Raw genomic sequence first — 19,685 nt, 5'->3', positions numbered from 1 at the left:
CAGGTAGAGAATTCAAATACTGATCTAATGGCTCCAAGTCCAACATCCCACATCTTGCTAACCATGGGATTCTCCAACTCAAATATCTCCAATGGATCCTATTTCCTCTCACAAAATATAAACTCCAGAACTTGGAATAATAATAATGACTAACATTTATCAAGTGTCTAGTATGTGCTAGGCACTGTGCTCAATGCTTTGCAATGATTATTATCTCATTGGATCTTCACAAGAACCATGGGAGGTTTAGTTGATATTATTGTCCTCATTTACCAGTTGAGGAAACTGTGGCAAACAGGAACTTGCTTGAGGTCATACAAAAAGTAGGTGTCTATAGCCAGATTTGAACTCAAATCTTATTGACTCCATACTCAATGTCCATCCAGCTGGAATTTAAAACAATTCATAATCTGGCCTAAGACTATTTGTTTGAGTTCATTTCAATTGACTCTCCTTTATATGCTTTACATTCTAGCCACACTGGCCAACAAGTATCTTGATGTCAGCATTCTATCTCCCACTTTCTAGTTTCTTTGCCACCCTTCCCACTCCCACCTCTGCATTTCTGGAAAACATTCACTTCTTACTCCTACCTCTTAGAATTCCCAGTTTTCTTCTGCAGTTATTTCTACGCCCTTTAGTTAGTGATTATTTGCTTCTTAAAATATAATTTATATGATTACATGTTGAATCTCCCAATGAAATATAAGCTCCTTGAGGGCTTTGGCTATTTTTTATTTGCCTTTGGATTCTCAGTGCCTAGTACAATGCCTTGTTCATAGTATATCCTTCATGAATGCTTGTTTGATTAAACTAGATTTGATGTCTAAGATAAGGGTCCTGGGTTAGGTGATTTTTTGTGTGCAGTGTAAATAGGATATTTGTTAAAGTATGGGTTGTAATAGGTGGTTTCTGACTAATAAATTCTGTTTCAATGGAGAATATTGTGTGATTCTATAAATAATGAGCCTTAATATGTTACCTCTTCAAGGGAGAACAAATCTTAAACCATAGGTATAAACTTATAATCAATGTAGAATTTTGGTCATTAGTGAAATGGTTTTTGCATTCCATAGTAGTAGTGGTGGTAGAAGGGTATGGTAGAGTTATAGAGAGGGTAATGCCAACTTCCTAAACTTCCTGAAAGCATAATAGAAGAGGGGACAGTCAAGCTGCCTTCTCATAAGACTAACCTAATACAGACAAGTTCATAACTACTGAAAGTGTGTTACTGAAGAGACCATTTAGTTGGGCTCTACTCTCCTACAGACAGAAATATATTCTCCATTGATCTGCATAAACCATTGGAGTTTTATAAATGGTATATGAACTCAGCCTCTCCCCTATGAGTTAAGAAGGGGATTAATTACATTAGAAAGCTTAAACTTCATATGCCTCTTCTATGAGCATTTGGCCTGGAGTTAGGAAAATCAAAACCGTGTAACTCACTTGACCTGTGTTTGCCTCAGTTTCCTCAGTTGTTAATGGGACTAATAATAGTACCTATCTTCCAGGGCCATTGTGAGGACCTAGCGAGGTAATACTTGATATATAGCAGGCACTTAATAAATGTTAGTTTTCTTCCTCTTTTAAAATCATCCCTTCCTCAAAGTCGGTCTCAATGTTAGAAATAAAATAATATCTATATATTTGAAAACATATGTTGTCCATGTAGAACAAATATTTTTAAAATGGCCATATATTGCAGTATTCTAATACAAGTAATAGCATTACTTACCCTGTAAAAAAGAATTAGACAGCCAACCAGTGTGTACAGAGGCACTAATATCATGCAAAGGATCATGATAAGTAATTCGAAGTTATTTAACAAAAGGATACCAAACAAGAACATAGAGATCTGAAAGAAAATTGCAAGCAAGTTAGAATCACATCCTATTTTCAATTATTTACAGAGTACAAATGGGCCTATATTGTCTAGTGTCATTAATTAGTTCCATGAATATATACTATTTAAAATGTTATAATTCCATGAATATATAACTAGGTAAAATGGTTGCCACTAGAACAATTTTAGAAATAAGAGGTATTTTCTTTGGAAGAAGGAGGGTAGTTATCCAGACATCTGGTTGAAAAATTTGTACTGAAAGAAAGAGAGAAAGAGAGAGAGAGACAGAGAGAGAGAGAGAGAGAGAGAGAGAGACAGAGACAGAGAGACAGAGAGACAGAGACAGAGAGACAGAGACAGACAGACAGAAAGACAGAGACAGAGAGAGAGGGAAAGGAAGGAAGGAAGGAAGGAAGGAAGGAAGGAAGGAAGGAAGGAAGGAAGGAAGGAAGGAAGGAAGGAAGGAAGGAAGGAAGGAAGGAAGGAAGGAAGGAAGGAAGGAAGGAAGGAAGGAAGAAAGAAAGAAAGAAAGAAAGGAAAAGAGAGTAAGAAAGGAAAAGAGAGAAAGAAAAAGAAAAAAAGAAGTAGAGAAAGAGAGAAAGAAAGAGTTTGGGTGCAGCAGAGCAAAGTTCTGGGAGGTCTGGTTCAGGAGGCACTGAATTAAAGAGAAGGGATGTACTTAGATACAGGGGAACTCCAGGGAAGAATTCAGGATTGAGCTAGGCAGACCCAGAAACTAGGATGCCTGCATAGGATAGAATGGACATAGTCCTAGGTATGAAAATAAGGCAGAGTCCTATCAACTTGAAGCTGAGCAGAAGTGCCAAGCTGAGTCTCATTTGGGGGATACATCACCTTTCACTCTTATTGCTAAGATTGATTAGAGAAGTGTGGAAGTTGCTTTTAGAACAAGGCAGCTGTAGTGGCCCTAAGCCAGGAGAGCTTAAGAGAAGGTAAAGTAGAACAAGGAATGGAAGGGCTAAACCAGAACTGTGTAACAGTTCATTACTAAGAGTGTTGGTTGACAATAATGTGTCAAAACTTAATTGTAAAACACCTTTGGTGGAAGCAAATTTATTTAAGATGTTCATCTTCAATTATTTTTAGTTTCACTTGAGTCTGACTCCACATGACCCTATTTGGCATTTTCTTGCAAAGATACTGGACTGGTTTGCCATTTCCTTCTCCAGTTCATTTTAAAGATGAGAAAATTTAGGCAAATAGGGTTAAATGAATTGGTAAGGGTCACACAGCTAGAAAAAACATCAGTTCACTTAATTTTTCCATGATCCTGACATTGCAAGGAGACCAGCAAAATACTCCAGCTGCTTAGCTATCCCTTCTTCTTTCACTAAGTGCTATTCTTAGTAGAGAGTCAAAAGAAGTAGCTTACTTTCTGAATTTGATTCCATTGAGTAAGTATAAGTTGGAATGAGGATCCCTGGAGCTTTTATATTTACACAGTTTACACATGGAAACCCATCCACAGGAAAATTATACTATTTGCCTGGTCTTAGTACTTAGTTTACATGTACTTTTTTGCCCCATTCCCATCAAATTCTGGTTATAGAAAAAAAATCCCATCATAAATTGCTACAAATAAGCCCATTTGTCCAAATACACAAAAACAGAAATCAGATTAGATTAGATTAGAACATAAACGAATGGGTAAATCTTTGAAGAGAATAAGATGAGATTTCAGTGCAACCCCAAAAGAGGGCCCTTTCCAAGGAAAAGTCTCCAATGTCTATAAGGAGACAAACTGGAATTCAGAGACAATGCAGAGGATCTGACTTCTCCTATACATCTTCATCTCCCAAAGTCTATTTTTATCTCCCCATGAGTCTCTTCTGAACAGGTTCCTAAATCACACCTCTCTCTAAGAAGTTCTGGCACCACCTCTACTCCTTACACAAATATTCAATGACATGTTGCCCTCAACATTCCCTTCTCTCGTTTGTCACCTCTCTATTTATACAAAAATATGCAAATTGTCCCAGGTTCCCTTGGAAGTTCAATTACAAAGAGATTTACAAAAACTATGAATCCATATGAGTTCTCATACAGTTAGACATAGTATGATGCACTTGATTAAAGTTCTAAAGACCTTGAAATGCTAAACTTTATTGCCATTAGCCATCCTCATGACTTTGGATGAGAAGCTTTAATGTCTTTATCTTTAAAATAAGAAGAGGTTGGATTAGATAATTTCTCAAATCCCATCCAACTCTAAAATGCTATGATTCTATTCTATTCAGTGAAATAAAGGAATGGCAAGGTATGAGTACATACCAAGAGAAACAGGTAAAAAGAAAAAATTTATATATATATATATATATAGACAGATAGTGGGGGATATAAAATTATCAAAATTTAATATAAATATTTTATGAAGTAATAATTCATTTTGTTATAATTTGTTATTTTTGTTTTATTTATTTGTTTGAATTTGTTATAATTCACTGCAAAATTAAAAAAGAGAGGACTTAAATTTGTAGGTAAAAATTGAAAATAAGTATACAATATGGTCTGTACTTACAATAAAAAAGCAAAAAAACCAAAGCCCACTATTTTTTCTCCTCTTGCGAAAAATGAATGAAATCACATATGTGAAGACAACAACAGATGCTGCATAACCAATAGTACACAGGATCTGAAATCGACAGAAAATGATATTAGGTACTAAGAAGACAAATGTTATCCAGAAAAAATGTCAGATTCAAAAACTATGTGGCAGAAAGAATTCTAAAATATGAGGTAAGTTCATCATACTGCCCAGATGTCTATATCTATGATTAGCAAACCCCCTCCTCACCTGTAATATAGAATTACATATTGCCTATGAATAAACATCAAAGCCCAAATTCCAAACATTTACTTGCATTGACTAATCCCATTCACTTCAACCTTTCTTCTTCAGTGCCCTATTACAGATCTATTTGGCCATTCCACTTTGCTATAAGAAATCCAATTATATTACTAATAAACTTCCTTTCATTTTAGACATCTTCATTTCCTTGTATCTTCTGGCAGTTCAGGATTATCCAAGAAAAGTTGGACCTTCTCTGATATACTGGTTTTAGGGAAATCAGGGTGTTCTTTGCTCCCCATTGCCAGTTCCAGATTTCACTTCTACCAAAACCATTCAGTTATTTCTCAATCTTTGATGATTATAATATACAAATTTGTCACCCAGAACAGATCATGGTGGCTGTTACCTACTTGCCATGTCACTCTTTCTCCTTTCTCAACTGAATGGTTGGTTTGTAATTTTCCTTTCTATTCCAGCACTTTCCCCTTATATTAGAGGACTTCAGTATTAAGCTGATGTTTCTTCAAATACTATAATGTCTCATCTCATCAATTTATTCAGCTCCCATGACTTTGCTACTCCAAATCAGCTACTTATATAGATAATCACACTCTTGATCTTACCTTCCACATATGTGCTTCCATCATCCCCACTCCTCAGGACTTTGCTAGGGAATAATCTCATTCTGATTATATTCTCACCCCTTAGTTAACCAATTCACTATGTTCTGTCATCTACTATTGAATCCCTTTATCTTTGTCTTACCTATTCTTGTGTCTTTACCTAAGTATTGAGTGACTTCTGTTAGAATATAAGCTGCCTGAGGGAAAAAAAGCTATTTTGCTTCTGCTCTTATATCTATAGTGTTATCATAGTGTCTCACACATAATAAGCACTTGAAAAAAGTGTTTTGATTAATTTTTAAAAATATAATAAAATAAATACAAATATAAATGTAAAAATTATAATAATTTGAAAAATAACTGTGAATGTCTACTTTCAGAGAAAGAACTGATAAATAGAAACATGCATTATATAATTTTGTATATACATATTTGTGTACATAAATACATACATACACACTCACATATATATGGTAAAAGGATTTCTTCTCTTATGTATGATGGGGTCAGAGGGAAATACATGAGAAATTTAATATAACAAACTGACATATTTTTTAAAACCTTACCTTACATCTTGGAATTGATGCTAAAAATTGGTTCCAAGCCAGAAGAGCAGTAAGAGCTAGCCAGTTGGCATTTAGTGATTTGACAATGGCCACATAACTAGAAAGTGTCTGAGGCCAGATTTGTACCCAGGACCTCCCTTCTCCATGCCTGATGCTCTATCCACAGCTACCCAGCTGCCACATAAATATTTTTTAAAAATTATATAATACAAGCAATTTACATTCTTTATGTAAAATAAAACATTATTAAGCCTTTGTTTGATTGTACAGGACTTAAATCATAGGCTTTCTAGTGAAAAAAATTTTCTTGTATAAACTTTATCACTTACCTGGGCAAACAAGATTATAGTTGTTGGCCAGCCTTCAGCTGTAGTATTTATGAGGTAGTTAATGACATACATTAAAAAGAGAATCAAGCAATATAAAGGAATATCCACCAATGCCTGCCCACACCAGTATGCTGATGGATAGAGCCCTGAAATCCATAGCTGGGACTGAGCTTTTATCTGATGGATAAATAGAAAAAGTTACAAAGAGGTTTTGAAAACTGAAGTTTTGAGAAACATAAATAATGTCAATTACATTAAAGTTTTCATTTTTTCATTATGCTTCATAAATCTTGGACATATCATATGGATCAACCTGTATGGTCAAATGAAAATAGCATAGTCTCTCTCCTCAAAAATCTTGAAGGCCTGGGTGTGAGATAAGGCATGGCAAAAATAAGTATTATACCAGGTAGAAAGGGTAAAGGACAAAAAAAAAAGAAAAAGAAAAAAGGATCAGACAAAATACTAAGGGAAAAAGTGAAGTGTTGAGGAGTAACCAGGATTGATGGGAAAGAAAGGGAATAGTATGTGGGAGATCATGGAATGCTTCATGGAATAGGTAGTTACTTTGGTCTTGATGGAAAAAGAGGACTTTAATAATTGGTGATTAAGGGAAAAGTAAATACTAAGCATAAGGGAATGATTTTTATCAAATCACCGAGAGCCCATAAAAAGATGAATAAATAGAAAAATCCAAGAGGCAATGTGAACAATGGCTGGAAAGGGAGATTGTAATTCATTTTCAGAGGGCTTTAAATTCAAGGCTGAACATTTTTTATCTTGGCATTCAAAAAACTATCAAGTGATAATGATCAGCTACCAGATTATTGAGTATGGGAAGGAAGATATATGACATAATCAAACCTATATATAAAAGGATGGAAATATCACTTATATGAAGGATGAATTGAAGAAAGGAGACACAATGAAAGAAATAACTGTCAAGAAGCTATTTCTATCAACTGGGTGAGAGGTGGTGGGACCTGAACTAATATTGTGCCCATATAGGTGAGTGGAGAAAATGAAGAAAAATGTGAAAGACATTGTGGGTATGGAAATGACTCTGGGCACCTCATCTCTTTTATCTATTCCATTGCTTTGCTCCTGTGAATCTCTTGGTTGCTTCTGACATACTGAAGGTGAAAGCTCTTCTTTCATTACTCCCTAAGTGGACAGATCTAAAAAATATTTTTAATATATATTGTTCAGCATGGTCTCTTCTCCTCAAGTAATTCTCTTCTCATTCTAGACCTCTCTTATCCATTGTGGCTATGATCTCTAGTTGGTCTCTGAAAATCCATCTTCTGGGCTTGGATATAGCACAATGTTTATTGACTTTTCATACTCAAACTATATTGCCGGGATACAAATCTCAGAAGGTTCCCTGATGATTTGTTGTCAGATCTCCACACTTCCAAATCACCAACATGCTGCAACAATTGGGTATCTCACAGGTATTGCTATGTGAAATGCCACAAAGCCTAGCCTTTATAATCATATTTATACATCACTCAAGCTGGTGGAAGCACAAGAGGAGTCTGGGCTTGGTGGTACCATAGAAGTATAAAAATGGTCAAGATATTCTACAATGAGCTAAATGATATAGCCAGAAGAAAGTCTTATGCTGTGAATCAGATGGTCTGGGTTCAAGAGTTAGCTCTACTACTAATTAACTCTGTGGCCTTGGACAAATCACTTGATCTTTCTTAAATGTGATAATGAATTTCAGTAAGTTGGTGGTCATCTTTGAACTTCTATAAGCTGGAAAATGGACATCTGAAAGTTAAAGAAGTTTTATGAATAAATATGTGGGACTGAATAAACTGCCTCCCTGTGAAGAAAGTATATTTTTATTGTATCTTTTGAGGAGAGAATTTTCTGCATTAATAAACTGATAATTAATTATCTAGACTGTTTCAAACAATGTTCATCACACCCATGGATGGTTATAAATGCAAGCTGGAGAAAGGATTCCATAAATTAATTTTCATAGATTATTAAGGGAGAAAATATATAATATTATAACTACAATTGCTAAAAAAGGAAGTTCAAATGTTAGGTATTAATGCTTACCTTATAATCACTGATGCTGCCCATTGCAATATAAGGAGAAATGCTGGTTGCAATAAACATACAGAAAAGGGGTGTCTCCATAATACCAATCCCTATAGATACATCATCCTGAAAAACATAAAATAAATGCTATAAGGTAGTGAACTATGAGCAGCAAATGAAAAAAAACAGAAATGATGATGTAAGATTTATTCAAATGAGTAAAAATAATCAATTATACAACTTATTCTATAACAAGAATTCAAAAAAGTATTTACATTTGGGGAAGATCAAGTCAACAAGCATTGCTTATATACTTGCAATGTGCCAGGAACTGTACTAACTGTTAGGGAATTTTTTTAAAAGTCCTTATTTTCAAGGACCTTATAGTCTAAATTAGAGAGAAAAAAAAAGGAAATAACTAGGTGCAAATAAGATACATATGGGATGAAATGGAAATAGGCAACAGAGGGAAGGCATTAACAGTAAGGGGTATTGGGAGAGCTTTCTTATAGACTTATAGATCTTAGCTGAAGCTTTTCTGAAGAGGAGACTTGAAGAGATAGTAAAAATATCTTTGCACCACAAGGCTTTCACCTCTGTGACCAATGGGAGAAAAGAACTCTGCCTGAAGAACCAGACATATACATCTTAGGTTCAATTTCCAATAAAATTTATACTCTCATCTCTCCTTTCTCATTAATGTCATGCTAGGCTTTGGAGCATGCTAAGTATGTGATTTCAGATACACATAGCCACCCAGAGAGCGCATACATCACATTTGCTTCTTTCACAGTGATTTAGAAAGTTATAAAAACAAACAAAATAAATCCAAGAGGCTCAAATTAACATGGTTGTGCTTCCATACATGCATGGTAATGTTCTAAGTGCTGGAACTTAAAAATAAATAAATAAACAAACAAACGAAGGAAGGAAGGAAGGAAGGAAGGAAGGAAGGAAGGAAGGAAGGAAGGAAGGAAGGAAGGAAAAAGAAGATGGTGGCTTAGAGGTAGAAAAAGTCCAGACCTCTGAAAACCCTTTCTCACCAATTAAAAACCAAATGCTCCTGGGGACTGAAAACCAAATCTAACAACAGAACAGAACTAAGGAACCCCACTGCTGGACTCAACTTAAAAGGTATGCCCCCCAAAAGCATGAATTTGAGAATACTCAGGTTTAAGGGGAAGGAAGAAGGAAGGTCCCAGGACCTCTCCCCCACCTACAGTACTGAGCCTTCAGCAGTGGCTGTAATCTCTAGGAGGGTAAGGGTGCTAGTCCTGAGGGTGTACCTTGCAGCCAAAGTTGTGCCAGGCTCAGGGCTTTGAACACAGGTGGTGGGGAGGTAGCTGGAGGAGAACCTCAGAGAAGGCAGCCCAATCACAGTTGAGACATTCCATCTTGCCCCCCTCTTCCTGAGGTTTTGGCCTCAGGACACATCCAGCTCTGCAAGATCAACCCCACTGGACTTAATCTTATCAAGCCTTCAGAGGGCAGGGAAGCTCAAGCTCCAACACCCTTCCCTCACAGACTGCTCTGAGAGCTTTGCTGACTAAGCTCCAAGGGTAAAGACTGACAGAAAAGCACAAACCCACAGATCCAGCACAAAATGAGAGGAGCAAGACTACAGGCAACTAAAGGGGGAAAAGAAGGGGCAAATACGAACAAACAACAGAAAAAGAAAAAAGAAATGACAATCTACAGCTTCTATCTAGGCAATGAACAAAGAGCAAATGTAACAGAAGAGGATCAAGGAACACCACTCAAAAACACAGAAACTCCAGCAAATTGGACATAGGATTTGAAAGAACTCAAAACACAATTCAAAACATAATTAAGAGAGGCTGAAGACAACTGGGAAAAGAACTTAAAAAGCAAGATAAGTCCTCTGGAAACAGAGGTACTAGAACTAAAATGATAAAATAGTATCTTGAAAGCTAAAATTATTCAGCTTGAAAATGAGCCAAAGGAGATGAAAGATGACCTCCAAAGAAAATCAGACCAGAAGGAGAAGGATGACCAAAAAGTCAGGGATGATAAGCCCAAGGATCCAAGATTTGGGGACCCAAATCCACTATTTGATAAAAACTGCTGGGAAAATTGGAAGACAGTATAGGAGATATTAGGTTTGGATCAACATCTCACACCCTACAGCAAGATAAACTCAAAATGGGTGAATGAATTTAATATAAAGAAGGAAACTATAAGTAAATTAGGTGAACACAGAATAGTATAAATATCATATATTTGGGAAAAGAAAGATTTAAAGACCAAGCAAGACAGAAAAAAATCACAAATTGTAAAATAATTTTGATTACATTAAATTAAAAAGGTTCTGTACAAGCAAAACCAATACAAACAAAATTAGAAGGGAAGCAACAAATTGGGAAACAATCTTCATAACAAAGACCTCTGACAAATGTCTAATTACTCAAGTTTATAAAGATCTAAATCAATTCTACAAAAAGAAATCAAGCCATTCTCCAATTGATAAATGGACAAGGGACACGAATAGGCAATTTTCAGTTAAAGATATCAAAACTTTTAATAAACACATGAAAAAGTGTTCTAAATCTCTTATAATCAGAGAGATGCAAATAGAAATAACTCTGAGGTATCACCTCATACCTAGCAGATTGGCTAACCTGACAGCAATGGGAAATAATGAATGCTGGAGGGGATGAGGCAAAGTTGGGACATTAATGAACTGCAGGTGGAGTTGTGAATTGATCCAACCATTGTGGATCTATACAATTTGGAACTATACCCAAAGGGCGATAAAAGACTGTCTGCCCTTTGATCCAGCCATAGCACTGCTGGGTTTATACCCCAAAGAGATAATAAGGAAAAAGAATTGTACAAGACTATTCATAGCTGTGCTCTTTGTGGTAGCCAAAAATTGGAAAATGAGGGGATGTCCTTCAATTGTGGAATGGCTGAACAAATTGTGGTATATGTTAGTGATGGAATACTATTCTGCTCAAAGGAATAATAAAGTGCAGTAATTCCATGTGAACTGGAATGACCTCCCAGAATTGATGCAGAGAGGAGCAGAACCACGAAAACATTATACACCAGGACTGATACATTGTGGGACAATCAAATGTAATGGACTTCTCCATTTGTGGCAATGCAGTGATCCTGAACAACTTGGAGGGATCTACAAGAAAGAATACTATCTACATTCAGAGGAAAAACTGTGGGAGTAGAAACACTGAATAAAACAATTGCTTGATTACATGGGTCGAGGGTGATATAACTGGGGATATAGACTTTAGATCCTAGTGCAAACATCAACAACATGGAAATTGGTTCTGCACAAGGACACATGTAAAACCCAGTAGAATTGTGTATTGGCTATAGGAAGGGGTGGGGGAAAGGAAGGGAGGGAAAGAATTTGATTCTTGTAATCAAGGAATAATGTTCTAAATACAATTTTTAAAATAAATAAATTAATTAATGAAAAAATCCTTTTTAAAAAATACTTTTAACAAACTTCTGTTTTAATGGGGAGTCTATGATGTGTACACAAATATGTATGCTATCATTCTATAGAATACAATAAGGGCAAAGGAAAGATTTAGGAAATTTAGAAAAGGAAAGAATGCTAAGAAAATCTGAAAAGAAAGAGGTAATTTCTATACATTTACCCAGCTAATTAGTCCATAAATTGGGGAAAGATCTCGATCAATTTACAGTCACAAATAGATTCTTCCATTCCTTCAGCTATTGCTCTGGGTAGACACAAAGTTGTCCTCTGTGGCTGGAATACTTTTTCATCTCATCTCCACATCTTGCTTTCCAAGACTTCCTTCAAGACTTTGCCCCAATGCCACATTTTGCAAAAGGTTTCTATCAGTATTCCTAGTTAGCAGAAACTTGTGCTTTCTTCAGATTACCTTCCATTACTTTTCATCTTCTATTTTTTGCATATGTATAGAATTGTTTATATATTGTCTCCTCCTTTGAGTATGAGTTCCTTGAGGGAAGAGTAGTATTTACTTTTTGTCTTTGTAAAAAGTCACTGAGCACAGTGCCTAGCACATAGAAAGTTTCTAATCAATGCTTGTTGATGGATTGATTTTAGGCAAGAAATCTTCCTTTAATATAATTTTATTTTTAAAATATTTTTCCATGGTTACATGATTCATGTTTTCTCTCTCCCTTATTTCCCCTCCTGGAGCTGATAAGCTGAAAAGTATAACCACTGGGTTATACATGTGTTATCACTAAAAACCTATTTCCATATTATTCATTTTTGTTACAGTAATCTTTTTAAAACCAACATCCCAAATCACATACCCATATAAACAAGTGATAAATCATATGATTTTTTTCTGCATTTCTACTCCCACAGTTCTTTCTCTCAATGTGGATAGCATTCTTTCTCTTAAGTCCCTCAGGATTTCCCTGGATCATTGCATTGCTATTAGAAGCAAAGTCTATTACATTTGATCATCACACAATGTTTCAGTTACTATGTATAATGCTATCCTGGTTCTGCTTATTTCACTCCACATCAGTTTGTTTAGGTCTTTCCAATTCTTATAGAAATCAAGTGATTCACCATTCCTTATAACACAATAGTATTCCATCACCATCATATACCACAATTTGTTTAGACATTCCTAAATTGAAGGACATCCCCTCAATTTACAATTTTTTGCCACCACAAAAAGCACTGCTATACATTTTTTTGTACAAATGGATTCTTTCCCATTTTTATTTATCTCTTTGGGATACAAACCTAGTAGTGCTATTTCTGGATCAATGGACATGCATTCTTTTAAGTCCATTGGGCATAATTCCAAATTAGGCATCAAATCTTTGACTCTTATTCATCCTTTTATATTCCATCTATCATGTAATTTTCTCTTTTGAAAAGTCACTTAAAAAATAAAACATGGACAGAATAAAACACCTGGGAGTGTATATGCCAAAATAAACTCAGGACCTACACAAATGTAGTTATAAAAGACTTTTTTATACAAATAAAGTCAGATTTAAATAATTATAGAAATATTAATTATTCAGGGATGGGCAGAGCCAATATAATTAAAATTACTATCCTACTTAAACTCATCTACTTATTCAATGTAATTGTAATTAAATTATCAAAAATTATTTTTGGTGAGCTAGAAATAATAACAAATTCACTTGGAAGAACAAAAGATCAAGAATATCAAATAAATTAATGAAAAACATATAAAAAGAAGGGCTAACAGTACCAGCTATTAAACTATATTATAAAGCAGTAATTGTCACAACTATCTGGTCCTGATTAAAAAGTAGAAAGGCAGATCAATAGACTAGAATAGACATACAACATACAACTGTAAAAGACTGTTGTAACTTTAGATTTGACAAAGTATAGATCTAAGTTTTGGGGATAAAAACTCACTATATGGTAAAAATTTCTGGTACAATTAGAAAGTAGTTGTATAGAAACTAGATATAGACCAATATCTTACACCATTCACTAAGATAAGATGAAAATGATACATAACTTAGACATAAAACAAGATATAAGCAAATTAGAACATGGAAATATTGCCTATTAGATGTATGAATAGCAGGGGAATTCATGAGTAAACAAAAGCTGGAAAGCATTGGTAAGTGAGAAAATGGATAATTTTGATTACATTAAATTTAAAAGTTTCTGTACAAATAAAAGTACCAGAGTCAAGATTAGAAGGAAAACAAGACATTGGAAGAAAAAATTTATAGACAGTTTCTGGGTTAGACGTCTCAAATCTAATATATAGAGAAAAGTTTATCAAATGCAAGGAAATAAGGGGCATCCCCCAATTTATAAATGGGCAAAAGATATGAACAAAACATTTTTGGATGAATAAATCAAAGTCATAAATGGGTTTATGAAAAATTCTCTAAATCAATACCAATTAGAGAAATTTAAATCAAAATAATGCTGAGGTCTAATCTCACACCTATCAGAATTGCTAAAATGAAAAAACAAAATGAAAAATCTTAGAGGGAATGTAGAAAAACAGGGTCTCTAATACACTCTCTGTAGAAATGTGATCTGACCCAGCCATTTTAGAGAGCAATTTGGAATTACTCTCAGAGTTATAAAAAATTGTGTTTATCCTTAGACTCAGCTGCTGGATCTGTTTCCCAAAGAGATCAGGGAAAAAGCAAAAGAACCCATATGTCCCAAGATATTCATAGCAGCTTTCTTTGTTTTGACATAGACTAGAAATTGAGGAGATGCCCAACAATTGGGAAATGGCTGGACAAATTGTGGTATAAGATTATGATGGAATACTACTGTACTGTAAGAAATGATGAGAGTTATTTTTTAAACTTGGAAAGATTTACATGAAGTAATGAAGAGTTAAAAGAGTAAAACCAAGAGAACATTATATGCCACGGACATATAATGGCTCCCAGCAAATATATGCAGCTACAGAATTAATATTTAAAGAATAACTGGTGAATGTCCAACTCCAGGAAATGAACTAAAAACAGTAATGTGAAATATACTCAGTATGTGTGTGTGTACATGTACATATACACATATCTTTTTGTCATGTGATACCTACTATGATACAGGGAGAACAATAAGGTCTGAGATAACCAGGAATAAATTCTAATAATTATTTTTTAAAAGAAAGTAAAGTCCCTTGGATACATGCTTCCCATTCAATAGCTACTACTGTCACCATAGTCCTAAACCTCATGCTATTTCTGTTCATTTAAGACATTAGAATATGAAGATAATATGTGAATATTAGAGTTTTCACATGCACACACATGCACACACACACAGGAATTTTAAAGATTAAAATTGTAGGAGGCTATCCAAGATGGCAGAGTAGTAAGAAGCAATGTAGTTCAGATATCCTAACAACTACTCCAAAAATAATCTCAGACTAGCATCAGATTAAATAGTGACTAAAAATATGAGATGGAAACATAGGAGGTCATCTTTCCAGTACAAGATCACAAATTCAATATGAAAGCCAGTGACCAGTGCATTGAAGACTGGAAAATTATTGCCAAGGATTATAAATCTAGACCCCCGATGAAAACAGGATCACAGCACTGTTTCTATGTTCCCAGGACAAAAGATTTGGACTCATGCCTGGATAATGAACAATGCCAGTTCCATTGCTTTTATCCTAGAGTAGAGAATCTAAGATTCAGTTCCCAGACCCATGCATGTATCAACTGCTCTGCTCACCAGGAGAAAAGATTTCAGAATTCTGGCTCTGTCACTTATTAACTATGTGGCTTTGGTCAATAGTCATGTTCTCTTTGTCAGTTTCCTAACTTATGAAGTTACTATATATGTATATATCATATTATATTATATATATGAAGATACTATATTAGCATATAGTATATAATAAATAAATATAAAAATATTTCTTTTTCTGTTGACCTGCTTGGTACCAAATGTATCCAAAAAATCAAACCTAGAAGAAGAGTATCATTCCATAATAACTGCAAGCACATGCTTAAAGGTAAAAAATAATTTTCCACAAAGAATACCTCAATACCTGGAAAAATAAAGCAAGATATAAACAATCAAATTATATTTATAGGAGAAATAATTGAAAGGAAAATCAACCTCATGGAACAAAAAGTGGTCATTTCCCCAAAGTTAAAAATTAAAAGAGACCAAAGATAAATCAATAGCTTTATAAGACAATTAGGACTAAGGGGAAGAATCAGGACCTTGGAATGTATAAAGCACTTATGTGCCAGACCACATAAAAGCAACTCATTTGTTAAACAGTTTAATTATAGAAAATTTAAAAATCATCAGTCAAAATCAAAATTAATAGTAATTTTAGATAATACTTTATATGGCACTTTCTAATATGTTATCTCACTTGATCATAACAATAATTCTTTGAGTTATTATTTTCTCCATTTTTCAGAGGAAGAAACTGAGGATCAGAGAGCTTAAGTGGATTTCCTGGAAGAACATTAGAAGAAAAGCAGATCACTTCATTTAGAAATCACTAATGGTTTTGATTATATTCTTTCTCTTTCACCACCCTCTTTGCAAATGTGAGGGGAGCATGGAAAGATTTATATTAAGCAAAATAAGGAAAAATTGGTGGGGAGGAACCATGTGTATATGAACTATAATGGTGTAGACAGAAAGAAAGCCAACAACAAATCAAAAGTGAGCACTATGAAATGGTATTGACCAAACTTGGCCCAAAAGAAAAAATATAAGAAAACATCCACTCACTTTCTGTGCAAAGATAGGGAACAGTTCATTGTGGAACATTTTCTGTATATGTTTGTGTGTACATATATATGTATATGTGTGTATACATACATATAGATGATTCAACTTATCTTTTGGTTAGTTTTGCTAAAATTATTTTTTTTCAATTCTTTAAAGAATGACTGTCTGGTAGAGGGATCAGAAAGGGATATAATGGAAAATCAAAGTGAGGTTAAAAAAATTTTTTTAAGGAAATAAGGTTGAATTAGATTTTCTTAAAGTCTTCTTATACCCTGAATCTGTTTGAATCTGTGATTTATTATTAACCAAGTGATCATGAAAATTTTATATTGTGTTAACATATTCTTTTATAATGTAGGGAAATATATGATATATGTTAAAAAGTTTTCCCCTGATTTTTATTAATAAGTATTGGCAGGGGCGGGTGTGTTTCATGATTAATAAAAGATTTTATTTGTCTAAAAAGATCACTATGTAAAACATTTACTGACAATAGGCTAACTGAAGCATTACTATACTTACATGAAAAAATGTACTCCTCTTTGTTTGAATATGCTCTGATGGGTTAAAAATTCCAAGTAGCCCGTTGCTAATAATACTCATGAGTACAGGAAAACAATTCAGCCTCTTGGTATTGCAAGCAACAGAAAATCTGTAATGCTTAAGAATGACAAATATGAGCTTTCAAAGCAAAGTTTTTGATGAATAATACATAAAAACAGGATAAACTGCTATTTTCAGGCTAAGGTACTGAATAAGGTTAATTTGTCATTAATAACATTTGACAACATACTCTGTGTTAAGAAACTCAGGATTTTGAAACTGTCAACTAATTTTTAATTTTGGGAATGGCTACTTTATAAGTATGCAGAAAAACAGTATATTTTGAAACATTTTTTCTGAAACAAATTTAGTCATGGAATAATACTTTGAAGCTAAAAATATGATTAGAAACTCTAAATATTCACGAGAGTTCACAAAGGATATATAAAGTCTTTAGAATAAAGAGAAATCAGAAAAAAATTTAAGGAACACAAAAGAAATTTAACCCATTTTCACTATAAAAATATCAAATAGGACATTTTACATTTATTTTACTTTTAATATTTTGGAAAAATATATCCAGCATTAAAATTTTTTCATGAAATTCCTATTTTTGTGATTAGAAATATCAGGATTCCACAGACTCAATTTAAACAGGAAAACACTGTCTTAACTGGTCGTTAGCATAATGCCCTAAAAGTTCAATAGATGGCAATATTTTGCCATATAAATAGATTTGAACTTCAAAAAGAAACTACTACTCAACAAAATCTCACCTTTCAAAGAAGGTGCCCCCAGCTCCAATTAAATATTTAAAAATTGACCTAGTTAAAAATGAGAAAGATATTTTATAGATCAAATTCTGATAATTTTGTACCATTTTTCCTTATCTGAGGAACTGATCAGTTTTTCTTTCAAGAAAAACAAAATCCTGCAGAAACAATAAAAGCTAGACCTGTGATGGACTGGAATTTTCCAGTCATTGTATACATACTTTGAGGTGGTAGAAAAGCTAAGTATTATTTTTAAAAATATAATTTGCTGTCATTGAACTGGATGCAGAACAAAATCACTAGTTATTTTAATTCCCTTGAGGTTAAACTAAAGTATGGAATGGAGAAGAAATTGATGCAGTTTATTTTCTCCTTTTATCTTTGGAAGTAGAAATTGGATGCATGGAAGAAACTATAAGATATAATCTTCCAAGTTCAATGGTATTTTATTGTCATGGTGTGTATGCACGAAGCGTTTTTAAATAACTTATAAATTACTTTTTGCCTAATGCTTCAGACAATTAGCTTTCCATTACAAAATAGAGATAGGCATCCCTGACCTGCAAATTACACATCATTGTCTGAATAGAAGTAAAAGTCCTGAGAACAGGATAGCTTAGTGGTGCAGTAGGTAGGATGGAGTCAGGAAGATTTATCTTCCTGAGGTCAAATGTTCCTTCAGACACTAACTGTGTGACCCTGGTCAAGTCACAACTCTGCTTGCCTCAGTTTCTCATTTGTAAAATGAAGTAGAAGGAAAGGCAAATCACTCCAATATCTTTGCCACAAGGAAAAAGAATCATGAAAGGCGGCATGTGACTAAAAAAAGAGTGAACAACTTAAGAAAAAAAGATTCTTATGTTCATAGTGGCACATGTACAAATTGATTTGCCATTGTTTTAGCAAAATTTTGTCTTGAAATTTATATGGAGCTCTGGGAGTAATATTCAGAATAAATCTCTAAAATCAGAAATTTAACTTTGGGTATAATTATTTTTAAAAATAAGAACAATCCCCACAAATTAATTTTGCACCTAGAAACACACATTGTTTTTGTTTTCCTAAATATACTCATTTTAGTTGATAATGAGAAACTAGGTAATGTTAAACCGATTTTAGAATTAGTTATGATAAATTCACCTTTTAAATCTCCTATGAAATTCTTTTTATTGCTGACAGCACATATAACTTGAAACAATTAAAAATTTTAAATACAGTGCAGAAATATATATATATATATATATGTGATTACATCAAAGATATAGGGTATTTATTTTCATAAACTTCAAAGTATTATGTAGATAGATAAAGCTAATATTTTATCAGTCAAGAGTAGTAACTATTACTATTAAAATGTTTATTAACAAATTAAAATATTTTACCATATTTTGAGTTTGAAAAATAAGGTTGAAGTCCAAATTTGGCAATGATCCATTCCCTTTGACAACTAGATTGGATTTCTAGGAGTGGTAATGGTGGTTATTGTAATTGTTGCTATTGTTATGGGATATTGCCCCATAAAATTTTGTTGTTATTTTAACAGTTTAATATTTTAATATTGCAGAATGTTTTGTTATCTTAAAATAGGCAACAGTAATTTTTTATTAACTAATAAAATAGAAATTAAATAAAATTGTCATGTTGCTATTCTTATGATTTGGAGCATAGTTTAAACCCTTTTAGTTAAACACATGCATGTGCATTTTTGCACATGAATAGTGAACATACCTTTTGTTTACCAGAGATTATGATGGCACCATTATATGATGGATCTTCTATGCCATTTTTATTTCTAAAGTTAACTACTTCCAAAACAATATTCTGACGTTTCAATGAACTTATGAAATCTTCAAGGTTTGACCCTAACATAGAGGAAGTAACAGAAGACCAGATTAAACATGGAAAGTACCCACCAAT

General features: G+C 33.7%; 1 protein-coding gene across 8 annotated transcripts in view; it reads right to left on the bottom strand.

Moving 5' to 3' along the window:
* The window catches only part of LOC100029087 (ATP-binding cassette sub-family A member 10), a 142,161-nt gene that overhangs the window by 46,343 nt on the left and 76,133 nt on the right, over nt 1-19,685 (bottom strand). For all 8 annotated transcript variants that reach the window (XM_056817227.1, XM_007482723.2, XM_056817226.1 and 5 more), the window contains 6 exons: nt 19,497-19,630; nt 16,975-17,112; nt 8,250-8,357; nt 6,177-6,353; nt 4,386-4,499; nt 1,739-1,858 (listed from right to left, as the gene is read on the bottom strand). In XM_056817227.1, coding sequence (XP_056673205.1) covers nt 1,739-1,858; nt 4,386-4,499; nt 6,177-6,353; nt 8,250-8,357; nt 16,975-17,112; nt 19,497-19,630 — 791 coding nt within the window. The remainder of the gene's footprint in view (nt 1-1,738; nt 1,859-4,385; nt 4,500-6,176; nt 6,354-8,249; nt 8,358-16,974; nt 17,113-19,496; nt 19,631-19,685) is intronic.

Source organism: Monodelphis domestica, chromosome 2 (genome assembly GCF_027887165.1).
Source record: "Monodelphis domestica isolate mMonDom1 chromosome 2, mMonDom1.pri, whole genome shotgun sequence".
NCBI lineage: Eukaryota > Metazoa > Chordata > Mammalia > Didelphimorphia > Didelphidae > Monodelphis > Monodelphis domestica.
This window is presented reverse-complemented; position numbering and strand designations above follow the sequence as displayed.